This window comes from Tachypleus tridentatus, chromosome 10 (genome assembly GCF_004210375.1).
Source record: "Tachypleus tridentatus isolate NWPU-2018 chromosome 10, ASM421037v1, whole genome shotgun sequence".
NCBI classification, from domain to species: Eukaryota; Metazoa; Arthropoda; class Merostomata; order Xiphosura; family Limulidae; genus Tachypleus; species Tachypleus tridentatus.
In genome coordinates, this window is record NC_134834.1 from 68,248,099 (window position 1) to 68,265,456 (window position 17,358).

General features: G+C 31.5%; 1 protein-coding gene across 10 annotated transcripts in view; it reads right to left on the minus strand.

Annotated features, from left to right (window-relative positions):
* Nucleotides 1–17,358, minus strand: part of LOC143229491 (high-affinity choline transporter 1-like) — a 115,143-nt gene that overhangs the window by 19,734 nt on the left and 78,051 nt on the right. For 8 of the 10 annotated variants that reach the window (XM_076461878.1, XM_076461882.1, XM_076461873.1 and 5 more), the window contains 3 exons: nt 7,927–8,131; nt 5,501–5,608; nt 831–986 (listed from right to left, as the gene is read on the minus strand). In XM_076461878.1, coding sequence (XP_076317993.1) covers nt 831–986; nt 5,501–5,608; nt 7,927–8,101 — 439 coding nt within the window. In that variant the 5' untranslated portion in view covers nt 8,102–8,131. Of the gene's footprint in view, nt 1–830; nt 987–5,500; nt 5,609–7,926; nt 8,132–13,828; nt 13,986–17,358 lie in introns of all 10 variants that reach the window. The other 2 variants (XM_076461880.1, XM_076461874.1) reach the window with 1 other exon arrangement.

Here is a 17,358-nt window from a genome sequence, read left to right on the forward strand (position 1 = left end):
AGCAGCTACGTAACTAAATAGCGAGATTGAACTGAATAATATCTTCATAGATAAAGGTGTGAGATATGATCAGCGGTATATCGTAACTCGAATTGACCTTTCCATTAACAGACCAACGTGCTAAACAAGCCAAGCACAGCTTTCGACGTATTCTGTTGTTAAGAACAACCATTCAATCAGTTTTAACTGTTATACTAATGATTATAATACTTCTATATGCTCTTTACACAGTGTACAAGCGGATATTAACATCTATAAAGTTCCTGTTTAAAATACTTCCTATGTGACATTCCCTGTAACATATTATATAAAATGTATTTTACCAAACAGTGTAAGAACTCAATACAGATATATTTTTCTGTAATAACTTTAAATTACCAATCGCGAGCCAACCAAAAACATAGGTTGTTGTTTTGAATTAAGCACAAAGCTACTCAATGGGCTATCTGTGCTTTGCCCACCACGGGTATCGAAACCCGGTTTTTAGCGTTATAAGTCCGCAGACATACCGCTGAGCAACTGGGGGCAAAAAACATAGCTAATACATCTATTTTAATAAAATGTTTATCTCACATATCACCTGTAAATACAGGCGCATTTAAATCCTTTATGTTCTCAAGAACATTTCTCCTCTAAACGTTTTTTAATGTAATTCTGCCGGATATTCATTTTGGTCCATATCTTAACAAAATTAACAATGTTTGTAAAAGCAAAAGCATTTGGAGAATCATTAAAAACCTGACACACTTTTTCACCTATCACGTAAATACTAATATAAAATAATAAAATTCTACTTTTACAAGAACTAAAGCATCGTGATGTCAACTTACCAAGAGCAGCAAGAATGGCTGCTGACCAGAAGACCTCTCCACAAAGAGCAGGAAGGAAGAGAAGACCTCCCATTCTTGATCCAAAGATCTCTTGGAAGGGATCTAACATGGTCACATAACCATGCGTTCGCATCTTGTTGGCAAATAATAAACCACCTGAAATGAAGCCAATCATACTGAAATCCAACCACTAAAAATATATCATAAAAGCGGAACGAGGGAAACGCCAAATGTTTCTCTGTGTATGACTAATAAATAACCATCTAATATGGGTATAACTGTGGTAAGTTTTGCTATTTATCGATCTTTTTTGTACTGAAAAGAAAATTAAAACTCTAAACTCCTGAACTTACCTTATTCTACTTTACATCATTAAAATAAACCAAATTTAATACTATCTGCTGAAAGCAAACGAACAAAACACTGTGGAAATGTATACTCATTTGATAACGACTTTAGTCTTAGAAGTTTATTTCTTTTTAAAAAACACTAATAATTTATTAGAACAAATTTGTATCTTCGTTTGATTAACTTATAATAATGAAAGTGTTTGCAATTCAATCTACGGCTACTAAAATATTCAGCCTCTAACTGCAACAAAACTATAAAAAAATCAATATTATTATGTATAAATTCACAAATTTAAGAACTCAAATTAATTTGTAATAACACCTGGAAAGACATTTTGTTGGACTGATTTTCAAACAAAGCCTTCTGGTACCGACTCTCCTTTCTGAGAACTGAATATAAACTTAATCTTCTGGAACATGAACTGGCCACCAGCGTAGCTGAATTCACATTAATTTCCGTACTATAAGGGGAGAAAACCCATATCCCTATCTCATCTCCCCCACAAAACAGGGTACTGGACACGTCATCAAGTGCAGTATCCGGTCCCTCAGCTTCATCAAGACGTTTTCTCCGCGGTTTTCACGAGTTCTGTCGATATACGTGACCGAAGAAAGTCCAACGAAAATTACTTTCTGTTATAAGATGGCTAAGTGAGGAATCCACCTGAAGTGAAAACTTCTATCTTGTACAAGAGGAACAATGTCCGGCCAACCTCCTAAAACTCCACATCGTCGTGGCTAAACATTACTGTGATGAATACTATTTACTGTTGTTGCAGTTAATATACCTGACTATAGTTTGTTTTTGTTCCTGATTTGAATACTGAAAACCGTAACACCACTCTGTTTCTCACCAAATTTTCCGAATACGGTCTCATCGACTCGCAGACTGGGTGTTTTAACGGTATCGTATTTTCAAATGTTCTTCAGAGTAGAACCGTAAAACAAAACAAAGAAAAACCTGCACACAGACCTACCTTTAAGAAAAGACTAACGTAAGTGTATTTTCCTTTTAATTTACCCTATCTTTTAAGTCTTTATGTTTCTTGGTAAAATAATTTTCATACTACTGTCTTTAAAAAAGGATTCCACTAGAATAACAGGTCTATTTTTTAATATTTCACTAAACTCGTATTTATGTAATTAATATGTGAGTGTTTTTCTTATAGCAAAGCCACATAGGGGCTATCTGCTGAGCCTACCGAGGGGAATCGAGCCATTGATTTTAGCATTGTAAATCCGTAGACTTACCGCTGTTATAGCGGTGGGCAATTTAATTAATATAATTATACAATTTCCTATTTCAAATAACGTATCACTAAATACGAATAAACTCTGCTAAAGAGTTATATATTTTTTCTGTTACTTATGCTACTAGCGCTGAAACATTGAGGATATCTATACCAAATAGAAATTTCAAAAATCTTTTTATAAGATATATTAAGGACGGCTAGCGCAGATAGCCGCCCCCCAGTGGCTCAGCGGTATGTCTGCGTACTTACAACGCTAAAATTCAGGTTTCGATACTCGTGGTGGGCAGAGTACGGATAGCCCATTGTGTAGCTTTCTGCTTAATTCAAAACAACAACAGCAGATAGCTCTCGTGTAGCTTTGCGCGAACTTCAAAAAACAAACACACAAATTAAATCACTAAAATTAAGTGATATTTTTTATGTTTTAAAACTGTTAAATTAACATAGTTAATACGGATATGACATTAGAATTATAGCTATTAAATCATTACAATAAAACAATTAAATTATTGCATTAATCTGCTCAAGAACCACAATAAAACTATTAAATCTTTACTGTATAACGATTGTACCATTGTAACGGATATAGTCAGATAATTATAAAAAAACAGCATAATCATCAAAATAAAACTATTAAGTTGTTACAGCAAAAAACTGATAACTGACAGCGCCAACAACCTTTAAATTATTAGAAAGTAATTAAACTATTGTAATAATCGCAAGTAATGTATTACATAAAAATGACTGATTCATTGGAAAAAAAGGAGAGTAGGCTAAAGAAGAATGAATATTTATAAGAATATCATAAAAAATAAATGTTTTCACAACTGCTGTGAGAAGTCTTGTGTGAGAAGGCAACTTGTTTCAAGTGAGAAAAGAGAAGCGAAACAAACAGAATGAAATAAATAAAAGCAAACAAAAATAATATGAGTATAAGAAATAAAACAAAATAATTTCTGAAATGTAAGGTTTGATTTTAAGGTAGAGCAAATATAGAAAATATTTAGCTGATCTAACTTGTTTCATTAAAGTGTACAGAATTTCACTGTTAGATCCCATTTGGATTGTACAACCTAAAATACGATATAATAACTTATCTCTTAGCTACGTTTTCTGTTTGATTTTAACAAGGTTTAGAATCCTATCTAGCGATTACCAGTCATAGTTCGTACTGTTCCAACGTTGTGACAATTTAAGAAGGAATAAAACTACGATATTTCTTCACAACTTTATGAGTGAGAATAGCTTATTGTATTGCTTTTTTCGTTCCAGAAATAAATATAAAATAATTCTGACAACAAAAAATCTTCAAGAAATGTTCCACCATTTTCTTTACTATTACTCTATTTATTATCTTGCTATCGCTCTTTACGCTCTTACTACAATAAAAACCACACTTTAGATGTTACAGACGTATCAAAATAAACAACACAAAAGTTTCACTCAAAGGTAATATCCAAGAAACAACAGCCCAAGTTTCATTTGAAACACAACTCAGCAAAGTCTGGGTTTATCACACAAATACTTATCTATTCTCAGTAAACGATTAATACGTTATGTTGGAGATAAAATAGCATCGGTTTATGTCACATATTATTTAAGTTTGAATTGTTTGTGTATTTTTGTTTGTTTGTTCCTGTAATTTGAAACTCCCCCTCCAAAAAAACGAAATATTATTGTTTTTATTTTCTATACTTTGTAATATAAAAACGTATAGGAAACAAGTGAAAAGAATGCATAATGAAACTTTATATATCGAATGTAAACACCTTACAATCGTTTAATTTTGTAAACTTTCAAGTTTAATGAGTAAGAAGTAAAATAAAGCATTTTTTGTTTCCTTTCAAAATTTATATTGAACACTAAAGGAAATTACACATTTTGATTAAAAAATAAAGAAAAATAGCTTTTAACTTCCTGATAATTATAAAATATTATATTATATATAATATATATTTTTTATATTATAAAATAACTTTATTTGAACCAACTTTTCATTTTTGCGACTCCATCAGCTTTAATACATACAACTATGTTACAAAGTATCGCAAATAAAAACGATAACATTTCTTTTCCTTTTTGAGTTTGCCAAGTCATATCAAAAGTCGCAAACCGATAACCCGATGCTGTTTTATTTTCAACGTGTCATATTAATCGTTTACCGAGTTGTATGTACTAACCCTGATGAAGCTGCAAAGGAGAAACGTTGGTTCAAACAAAAAGTTCATTTATAATTATCTGGAGTTTAAAGGTCGTTTTTCTCAAGCCTTTTAACTGAAATAATGTTTATTTAATGCCTATTAAGGGGACTGCAGATTTTACAAAAACTAATAATTTAAATAAATTATTCAATCAAAATTTGAAACGAAGTTACTACTGTCCTCCGCTAGTACAGCGGTAAGTCTACGAATGTGCAACGCCTAAAATCAGGCGTTCGATTCCCATTGGACTCAGCAGATAGCTAAAAGTGGCTTTGTTATAACGAAACACACACAAACGAAGTTACTGAGGGCAAGAGATTTCATGATTTATGTTTAGTTCTATAAACTATCATTAGATAACGCTTTATTTTATTTATTAAAATTGTTGGCAATTTAATTAAAATTCGTAGATTAATAATAACGCATTTTGTTCAGAATGTCTAAGCGTTTGTCTTCATTCAGTGATGGTTTTAGGCTTACCTTCTAATAATAGTTATTGTTTTATCTTTCAAAACGTGCAAATATATCGCTTAGTAAGATAATATGTGGTTTTTAAAATTACTTTTCGATGAAGCACCGAGGATTTGTTTCTCTTTAAAACCATCATTTTTAATTATCTTCTGCATTGCAGAGAACTTGTTTCTACTTCGACTTTTGATAATCACAGCGACTTTAGCTAATGTTTTAAGAAATAGCTAGAGTTGCGTACTTCAACATTACACAATCATTTTCTTCCTTATGAAATTGAAATAACTTATATCATGAGCGTATTTAATTAGTGCAAAGAAGTCTTAGTTATTGATCATGTAAAGGGTAAACAAGAGTTAGGATTTAGAAGAAAATATTAATAAGAAAAATGCCCTTACCTAATACTAGACTAAGAGCATAGCCAAACGGCGCTTGGCACCATACAAGTCCATCGTCGTGTATAGCTTCTGCTGTTCCGTTAATATATCCTCCTCCCACCCAGGTAGCTGAAACAAAACAATAATCAATTTATTACTTAACAAATAAAAAAATTATATATATATATATACATATTTATAAAGTTTGAAATAATATGTAAAACATAAAGAACATGTTAATATTTAAACAGTTTTGTTAAAAAGGAAAAAAAACATATAAATCCAGAGCAATTATTTGAGTTTTTTCAACGTCATTAGGTTTGAAGTCTTCCTTTCTTTAAGTCATACGACTTTGTCCTTCAGGTAGTTAGTTTAAACATTGCTAATAAATTATCCAATACTTACTACAGTAAAGCTTCATTAAGAAAGTCAACATTTAGTCGAACATAACATTAACAAGTTTGTCATTCTTTATACTATGTGCTACTTATTAGACCCTAATGAAGTAAAAGTAATCAATATCCACACACACTCTTACCCAAGTATTGCTTTTGTTTGCTTGTTTCTAAGCGGTTGCAGTCTAAAGAATACAAGATTCGTGATCATTTCAACATCTATTTTTAAAATAAGTATTATATTAAATTTCGAAACTTTAATGAACTAAAACTGTCTGTTGAAAGAAAAGATGAAGACGTTTCAGTTTCCATACTAAGGCTCTCTTCAGGACCTCTTTTTGTATCTGAAGGCCTCAGTATAGAGTTTAAACGTCTGGTTTTGTCAACAGTCACTTGCATTTTATTAGATTTATCAAACCTACATTGTCTGCTCTACCTAAAATTTTAATGAAATAAGTATAGCATTATTCTTGTTGTTCGTCTTAGGCGATGTTTATTTTTATGTGTACGACATACTTTATTTCATATTTTCAAACTAACACTATCAATACATATTACACAACAGGTACGTGGAAACTTAAATAATGAATGTTGAACAGATACTGCTAAGTATAAAAAGACATCTTTATTTTCCCTACCATATTCTTAAAGTAACAGTTAAAAAAAAAATATTTGTAAGCATATTTCTTGTGTCTAACGCACTTTGTTCACTATCTGAAGTTTCATCAAAAATCATTTTTCGACCAGCCTAAATTTCCACTTTTATGTTGAAAATCTATATAAGAGCAAAGGTGTTAATTCTAAACTACAAAAAAGTTAACTGTTCCATCAAAGAAAGAAAAAATACTATTATTGTACTGTAATATACTAGCAGTTTGTTCTTTAGCTGATATGTAAAAAATCTTAAAACAGTATATAGTAAACTATACTGTAATCATTCGTTTGTTATTTTACCTACCTGTAGTATAATTCAAAAAGTTATTTAGATTTCTTAAAGCAAAAGTAATATATATATCGCCATACAACCAGAAAGTTATCTATAATATTTACCGGTTTTAATAATTTGCAATAAGTAGCTTGAAACCTTCCAAATGGTTATTTTAGCATTGAGATTGATGAAGAAAAATGTTCTTAAAAGCATTGATTTATAACACTATGATATTCACAAAAACTAAACTGAAGTGATTTTTCTGGCAGTGTTACTTCCATAATACAAAAGGCTAAGTTCAGTATGTTATCCAACAAGCTCTAAATAAATATTTCAAAATGATGTGAACGTTCAGAGCACATATATATGAAAATCCGCAAACGAACAACATTCTATAAGACACAATTAAAATTTTCAGTTAAGCCAATCAACGGTCATAAAGGTCACTCTACATGTTTCATCATGGTTTCATATCATCTTCTGTGTGCTAAATAAGTACAAAAGGCATGACTACCAGATTAAGATTTAAAAAAATATATCACGCCACCTACCGACTTTATGATTTTCTTACCTTTTATCTATATTTAAGATCAAATTATCTGTGGCATCTGTGATATAGTAGTCTTATTCATTTGAGTCAAAATAACCGTTTTATCCCCACTGGATGATATGTCTAAAATAATTTATATATTCAGCTAATGCAAAGTTTTCTCTTTTGTTCAAATTTGACCCATGTGTGCACGACCACATTCACATTAAACTTTGTATATATATATATCAGTCACTTGCTAGTACAGCGGTATGTCTCGGGGTTTATAGCGCTAAAATCAGGGGTTCAATACCCATCGATAGGATCAGTAGATAGCCCGAGGTAGCTTTGCTATAAGAACACACACACATATATATATACATATATTCTTGTTTCAATTATATTTATTTTGTTTTTAGTTTGATTTTAATATCAAATATATATGAATACAAATAAAATTTTAGTTTTGATTTTTGAACTTATGAAAACCTTGGTATGATAAACGTGAGATAAATGACAAATCAAACATTTATTTTTTATTTCAGTTTTGAATACAATTCTTTCTTCACTCTTTTTTGATCTACTAAAAACTTACCAGTCATTGTAAAAACTCCGACAAAAAATCCTATATTTCGACCCGCTAACATGACTTCTTCACTTTCCAGATCGTCGGCAGATGTCTTCTTCTTTCGGCCAGCCCAAATTCCCACCAATAAGATGAGAATGTAAAAAATGATGACGGATATCACGCCAGCGATGTTCACGGTCATCTTGACAAGTCTATACCACTAGAATTTTGCCTGTAAACGAAAAGATTAACTGGTAATATGGTGCAAAAGGAATTAAGATTTGGCATATCTCACTGCCAACTGAAAAACAGTTCTGAGAACCAATCGAAAAAAGTCAGGGTATCTGTTAATAATAGCTGTATCAAAAAATACAAATACACAATGTTTCACACCTCTAAAATGTTTTACAACTTAAATCTTTGTGTAATTTACGCTTTGTTAAACATAAAGGGTGTCAGACTGAGTTCAGATCGTTGTTATTTATATGTTAATGTTGTGGTTCATCAGCATAATACCAAAAATACATAACCCAATTCAAGTAGAGAAAAATCTTCTCAAAACCTTGTACTTTACTTTTATGGTAAATCTGAATATGACATCTATAAGATAGCTTTATAGCGCGCTCAATTATAAATATACTGTAATATGAAAAAAATTCATGGAACAGAAAAATGTGTTTCTATTGCTCTTAGACTACAGACTAGGACAGTTTTTAGTCTGTGCTTGTTAGAAGCTTTCGTCCAATTACGTTTCAACAGCATTCAGTTTAGCCATAAGAAAGAACATATAGCATTCATATTGTCAACTATATGCAGTTTTGAAATTATCCTTAATTCTGTACCCTTTCAACTTCTGTAAATAATGATATCAAAGCGTTAATAATTCTGCTAACCATTTGAAGCAGTTTTTTCAGAGACTTCAAAATTCAAGCACAGTTACTCCTAATTTTGAGATGCTGACCATAGACAGAGTAACCAGTAAACGACACCCACTGTCTATATGGTTAAGAGTAGCCGTATGGAGAGATTGATTGTCACCTCTTATAATGCTTGCACAGCTGAAGGTACTTAGTGTGTTCAGACCATAGACTCGAACCTCGTAATTTCTGATGCAAAAACTGGTACGCTGGTCAAAAGGTCACGCCCAGCTTCGAAATATCCACAGATATTACATGAAAAACACGTTTTGTGTGAAATACGTGTTAAATCATTTTGACAATGTTTTGTTAAAATTGTTGTGTAGATATTGTTAGATAAGTGACGCTCAACTTCACATGCAGCAATATAGAAAAGAAGTAAAGAATGTTCTAACAAAAGTTCTTACGTTATGTTGCTTAGCAACAAAAATATGTCTTTATATCCTTGTTAGTAAATGTACTGAAGGTAAATTTGTTAAAGCATTTGATGATAAAAGTTTGCTCTGAAACGTTTAGTTAACTGTGGATGGATAAAGTAGATCTAAATTTAATACAAACTCATAAAATGAAGAAAGTTTTCTTGAGTCAATACTGTTTCAAAAAACATTGTAACATGTTAACCAGTTCGAACAGAAAAGCATGTCCAACAACAGACATTTTCATTTTTATTTGAAATAATCATGGTGCACACCAATGTTACGGTTAACAACACTTGTGTGTTCCAAAATTAATGACTCGACCAAAAACGATAAAAGTTTATTGACTATTTAACCCACGCCTCATAAACAACTAGAAATCTCTAGTAAAGTTATTGCTTTACATATTTCGTATATGCTACAATAATATACCTGATTCTGCATCAGTTTTTAACTGAAGAATAGATAAAATAACCAACATTTTCTGGATAAAACATGCAAACTTTCTTCCACAAAACAAGAAGCTCGATAGGAAATTTACTGCGACGTGTATAATAAGTCGGTCTCGATTAAAAACATAGTGTATGCTGAACACAAATGTTTCATAAGAAATCAAACGCTTTCATTCTCAATACAACAATATGTGTTAATATCAATTGCAAAAGGCTCGAAAGATTAGAGCCATTGTTTTTTACTAATCTGGCAAACTTCTTCGTGTAAACAGCAAACAAAACAATCTACTCAAAGAGGAAAGATACAAAGACAAACACCAAGCTCTTTTTGTTTGTGTGACAACTAAATTTATGCAAAAATGTTCACACCAACTTTTGTTCCTCATATACCTGCTTCCTTTAATTGAGAACTCTCAACCTTTTACTGGGGCTTTTGTCAGGCAATAATATACTGAAATAAAAACCGCTTCTCGGTAGAATACTTTTTAAAAGTAAGTATCTAAGCAACAATCCCAACAATGCGTGTTATCTGGTATAAGTCGTTAACTTATGTAAAAAATGCTAACAATGAAATATAAGTATTATTACTTGTTTGTTATTTAAAAATATTTTAAATAAATTTCTTAATTTTAAATATTTGTTATTTAAAAATTATCGAAAAATTACTTGAGTATAATAAACATAAAAAAATAAAGAGTACAGAAATGAGTATTTTGATAAAAGTTAAGAAAAAACGACCTTTACACTCAAGTAAATATAAAATAATATATTTTTATTTAAACTAATATTTCGCCTATGCTTCAGGGTTAAAAATAGCAATAGGTATTTCTTAGGAAAATAAAATAATAAATATTAATTAATACATTTTATAATTATTGGGCATGATAACTACATAAAATATGATTTTTTAAAGACAAATAAAATAAAGTGAAAAATACAATCAAAGTTATTAAATTGACGAATAAAATTTTCAGAGGCCAAATTAACATATTATATGGCGTTGAGTACAACATAACATATGTTTCTAGTGTTTCATAGAGAAATTAATTTATATTATTCAGTACATTGTAACCCGGTGAATGCTACGGTAAAAATGGTCGAAAGCTCACAATAAAGGACAAGTATTTGACACAGAGAATAGTAAGTATATTTTTCAAAGTAATTTACCTACTTTATGAGTTTAAAAAAACAAACACTACTGTGTTTGTTGTGTTCAAGCCGGCCTGGTAAACTTTCCATTAAACGAAACATCTTTGGTAGTGAACATGGCACACATTATGTGGTTAAAATACTATTATACATTATTTTCGTTCTTGAGAAAACGTAAGGAGCTGAATAAAACATGTTTAAAAAATATAACAGTCCTAATGCTAATGTATTATTACAAGTATAATTAGTTATAATCATGTTCCTAGCTCAGGAAGGGTGTTCACACCATAATAACAGCTTTTCTAACAAATGACTTATGCAAAGAATGTTTTCCCTATTATAGTGTTTGTTTTGTCTTAGTTGACATGACAGTATGAGCGTAAAGTGTCATTAGATGTGGTAGACCCAATGTGATTGAAATACTATGATACATTTATTTCTAAATGAATAAATAAATAATGCAATGTTGAAAAAATAATAGGCCTAATACTAATGTCTTAGGATAAGTATAATTAATTATAAATAACTAATTATATATATGTACATTTTTCTTTCTGTTCTACTTTACTTAGTTCAGTATGTAACTGTTTCCGTAAATCCTCCCATCCGTTACATCTATACGTGACCGAGGCAACACGTCTACACATTAGGCTTTAATGTTCGTTTCTTAACAGAAAAAAAAAAAAACGTCCAAGTATTCCAGACTTAGATATCTCACACGAGGAAGTATATAATGTATATTTACAATAAAGGAAAGAAAAACCATCCTGCTAAAAAAATCTAGGACCAGAATGGTAGACTACAGTTGCAGTAATGTAGAAATCCTTTAAGCAGAACATTAGGAAAATAAGCAACTACAACAATCTTGTCAAGGACAAAAACACTTAACTTATTTTGTGTTTTTTTTTACTCACACTTTTCGTGCCCAAGTTATCTTGTTACATATCATGGCTAATCATTGCTATTATGTTCCTCACATTCCTGCTAAGGTTTAGCATGTTATCCCGAATATTCTGACTAAGCTATCCCCTCATATGCAATGTATCTCAGAACGACTGATATAGGTATTAACACTTTCAGGTTTACCTGAAGATGGTCTAGGGAGGTCGAAACGTTGTTCTCTGCTTATCAATAAAAGTGTTAATACCCATACCAGTCCTTCTGACATACATTTTTATTTCGAGAATTATCTCATATACATTGTTGTGACTAAGTCAGTCTCTTGGTTTTATCCAACCTATCCTTGTCAAATAGTTTTACTTTCCAGTTGGTTTACGAATCACTATCAGCCTATCAAATTAAACCTTGTCCAATGTAAACAGTATTTTAATTTCTTTTTATTTGTCAAAGTATATTACAGAACAGTGTTGTCATTTCTTACTAGCGTCGCCATGTTGGTAGTATAACAGACATAAACTAAAAAAATATAAGAGAACAATACTTGTCAATAGTATAAACCTTTGACGAGAAAATCAATCCACTTTTCAAGTTTTTTGCTTCAAACTACAAAACTTTAATGATACAAAGGACATCCCAAATAATATAACATGATTTTTGTACACGTTACTGTTTCATCAGATATAGTATACATTTCAACTGCTAATTGAAATTGTGTCTTTGTTTCAACTCTTGTAAAGCTCTGTATGGTATATTTTCCTTCCTAAATACTGTCTTTTTTTCTTACCATTAAAATATAACTAATGGTACTAAAGAACTTAAAGTTAAATGAAGTATTCCTTCAATATGCGTGTTTTTATTGTGAAGAAACAGATTTTTATGACCTAGAACACAGTGAATCGATGGTATACTCACTATATGTATACTTTAGGTAGTTATAACATTTTCTTAAAGTGTGTGTGTGTGTGTGTTTTCTTATTGCAAAGCCACATCGGGCTATCTACTGAGTCCACCGTTTTCAAAGTGATGGGGAAGTTTAGAGACAGGTTGTGAGAAAGTTTCTAACCTCCTTATAATATTGTTGTAAGCTATGTTTTTCATACTGTAATTGCTTTGTTAGCTAGAGGGAGCTACACGTTCTTGAGGACAAAATGTTAAGATACGTTCACGTTAGCTCTAGAAATATCTATAACAAGAGTACATGGTAAAAGAAAAGATTGCGTGAATCTTTAAGTTAATTATCAGTGATGCGAGCATATATATTTAAGTTAATTAGGAGATATTCCAAAAAGAAAGAGAGCAGGTTCAAACAAAAAGGAAGTTAGTTGAGATAAAAAGAGTTACTGCGATATTTTGTACAAGTAAGTTTATTTTTACGCAGGGTGTAAACGTACAGCTAACCAATTTACGATAGGTTAAAAGTATTTTAATTTTCTATATGCATTGAGTAGCCTGTTCGTTATATTATTTTCACCTGATAATTTAAAATAATCCGCAAACAAAGAATGACATTATAACAATATATAAAGAACTGTGTACTAGTTTGTTTAATATACCACTTCTTGTCCAGAAAGTTGATCTAGGCGTTTGACTAATAGATATCGTGAACTCTGATACTAATAGTTTTAGAAACATTTCTGTAATCTTTATAAATACAATACAAATAAACAACGAACACGCTGTTAATTGAAAGGGGCCTTGATAAAAAAAAAAAAAACACTATTTAACTGTTACCTAAAGACATGAAATCCCAAAACAGATTTCGTAAGAACCCTTGTTTTACGCTTATTTTTACAAATGCGGAGAAACATGAAAAGAGCAGAATATCAGGCTTTAATTATCTTGTTCCACAACGAGTCCTAGTCCTGTATCGTTACGTGTACCAACGCGCGCATGCTTATCTTCGTTCTGCAACTCGGCGAGTGAATGCAGGCATTGATTGAGAATACACTACCAATCTCCACCCACCTTGGTTAAACCTCCGTGAAAAAAAATTACCTTAAGTACTATTTAAAGTAGTGTGAGACTGCTGGTAGGAAAATATTTCTTCCAATTAATTGTTGAAATGTATTATGAAGATCGTTTAAACAAAACTCACTCTTGCTTGGTTTTTTCTTTATTGGATGTTTGAGTTGTTGAGAACAAAGAGCTCCACAGTGTACTGTCTGTGTTGTTCCCACCCACCGTAGGAATCAAGCTCCCAATTGTAGAGTTTTGAATCTTTTAGCTTACCGCTTACCTACTGGGAGTGCTTGCTGGAAAAAATTGATAGTAATGGTGCCTTTGAAAATTGGAAATATGTTTTATCTACCATATATATATATATATATTAAACATTCTTTAACTACTAAATTAAGGTAGGACGCGGATTGACGCTATGCAGAACTTTGGATTTCATAGATGTTGCGCTTTAGATGTTACTTGACTACTTTTGAAGAGTGACAGTGAATCCCTTGACATAGGAGGTAGATGGAAGGGTAGGTGATAGTTCAAGAGTTTTAAACCAGAAACGAATCTAGCATCACGTTTTCTAACGACCCCGTTATTTTTGTAACAAGCTAAAATTTTAAAAATACGATTTATATACACAAGCCATAGATAATAGTTAAACATTAAGAAAAATGTGTAATTATAAACTTGAAATACAGTAATAAACTGATGAACAAGGATGTAAGTTTGCATTGCTATTTGGGCTAGAAGTTCACTATCTATCACTTAAAGAGGCATTTCGTAGTGCGAAGTCGGGTTTTTTAATTTTATTTTCTCTGTACATAATAGTCTAGAATGGATTAACTGGATTTTCGTTCTCATTTGCACAGATATTAAGAAAGTTTGTGTTTAGCTCTTTCGTGCATTTGGAAAAGAATGATTCTTTTTTAAACCGGTAAATGTTGAAAAACTGTAGCTCGTACATTACCTCTGTTTATGTAACAATGAAATATTGTTCAGTAAGTAAAATCTCTAACTGGTTGTGCACGATCGTCTTCCTACAGAAACGTTACTTCAAAATAAAATTGATCTTACGAAGTAAATATTTACTTCCTAAATCACGAGGGCACAAGATTTAGTAAGTAATAAAATGTATATATATTAACGCCTTCATTGTGTTGTACAGAACATTATATCAACAGCCGGCAATGTGTTGAGACATGAATGCATAGCATACTATATCCACACCACGTTGATATTATGTTGTGGCGTGATGCATATATACTATATCTACCCTCGGTTAACACTGTGTTGTAGTATGGTTTACAGCAAAGTGTCTAAACACAGTGCATGGCAGGCTATGCTAACTTCTGTTGTAGCATTGTATTATGGCGTTAAGTGAAGTAGAAATTATTACATCTACAGCTGTCTGGCATTGTGTTGTGGCATGGTGTACAGCTTAATGTCTACACAAGATTGGCGCTGTGTTTATATATGGTGCATAACTCTTGGTTTGGAATTCATTACACAAAAATATCTACACCTGGTTAACATTATATCATGCTATGCCTGACATTAACCTGTTTGTGTCATCTGTATTAGATGCTTCATTGAACGAATCACGAAGCGATTTATTAAATGATTTTTCTCGCAAGTGCAGCTGCTTCCATAGTAGTCTGAACAATTCTGGATACCGTTTGGATGAAAGAAGAAGTCGGGAATGGTTATTAATTAGAAGCTCTGGTAAAGCTGTTCATGTTAAATTACTGGGTAACCATTTAAAACTATTTTCTGTCCAATTTGTTTGTCAAATGGAAGACTAAGTAACATTTTCTGTTGAGTCAGTCTGCAAAGTGCGCCCCCAGTAGCACAACAGTGTGTCTGCGGACTTACAACACTAGAAATCGGGTTTTGATAATCGTGGTGGGAAGATCACAGATAACCCAATTTCTAGCGTTGTGCTTAACTACAAACAAACCAACAAACCGTAAAATGTTGGATAAAATAACCATACAGATTGCTCATTTTTACAGTCAAGCGGAAGTTAAATAACTTTAAGTAACGAAATTACTTCTATTCATCATGGCACAACACAATGCCAAACGAGTGTGGAAATAGCACGCCTTTTATCGTGCCACAACACACTGTATAATAGGTGCGAATGCCGTATGCTGTGCACCTTAAAACAAACGCCAACCGAGTTAGTATAGATATAAAATGATGTATATCACGATGCATAATTTACTCTTTCAAATACTACTTACCCAAAAATGTATAATTATAAACAAGAAAATTCATATCAAAACTATATGTCATGAGTTAGTCTTCCTTAACGGTTATTTAACTTCCACTAGGCAGCCAAAATGAAGAAGAAATATATTTGAATGATTACTTTATCTTTCAGTCGACACGGATTTAACAAAATTATTACCAAACCATCCTTTGAAAGGATTTAATATAAATATTACCATACTTTTCACTTTTCACAGATATATTTACAAAAAAAAAATTACCGAAACTGCATTTAACAAAGGCATATAACAGAAAATCGCTTTAATTTATTACATAACTTCCACTATATCATATATATCTAACAAATAAAAGCTTTAGATGATTATTCAGATTTCCATGTGATAAACAGATTTACCGGAAAATAGTTTTGAGTGGTTACTCAATGTTTTGTTCACTCATGTTTAACAGGAAATAACTTTAAATGGTTATTTTTCACTTTACTCAACAGCAGATGTAACACAAAAGAGTTCTGAATAGCTGTTGAAACTTCTACCCGATAGTCACATTTAACAAGAAATAGTTTTGAAAGGTTAATCAGACTTTAACTTAGTAACCAAACAGTTTGAATGATTACTTGATCTTCTCGTTAACAGTCATATCTTTTCTTTTTTTTCTTGAGCATTGTTCAGATTGCCATGGAATCAGATGTACTTGCTTGAAAAATCGCTTAATAAACCGCTACGTGATTCGTTCAACGAAGCATCTAACACAAATAACACAAGCCAGTTAGTTAGTGAGGCCGCGAGAAGACCGCGAACAGGCTTACTTGAACCCATCATGTCAGATAAAACAAATTACCAGTTATGGTTTGTTTTCCTGATTGGACTACTTGTTTTCATTAACCTTTAAGTTATTCGACAAGATAGCACGTTTCTATCAGGGAAAGAATTTGATCACAGTAAAGTGAAATATGTTGAATAACAGAAATAAATTGTGTTTTCAAGTGTTCTGAATCACGGAGCAAGTCAAGTGTTGAATTCACTTCTTTTTCAAATCAACAATGCACATGCTTAGAAAACCACTGTTTCTTTTATTTCTTCATGAATGTCTGTTATGTAATGAGAGGTTATAGGGAAACCTAGAGGTTAATTTTCTTTAGCCGTTTTCAACAAACATGTAAGTTTATAGAAGGATAAGATTTTGATTGTTTATGTAACGATTTAGGTGTGGGTTTATTGCTAACGGTTACGACTAAGATACTACGAACGGATAAACGGATTCATGCATTAAAAAAAGTAATCTCACCTATTTGGGTAACTATACTTTACATGTATAATAAATGTGACCTTTATGAGTATCACGATTCATGAAATCTGAAATATATTATTTCGAGTTTAGAATTTAGATGTCATGTTATGAGTTTAACTTGCATAAATAAACTAACAATAAACAAGTAAGCTTACAAAA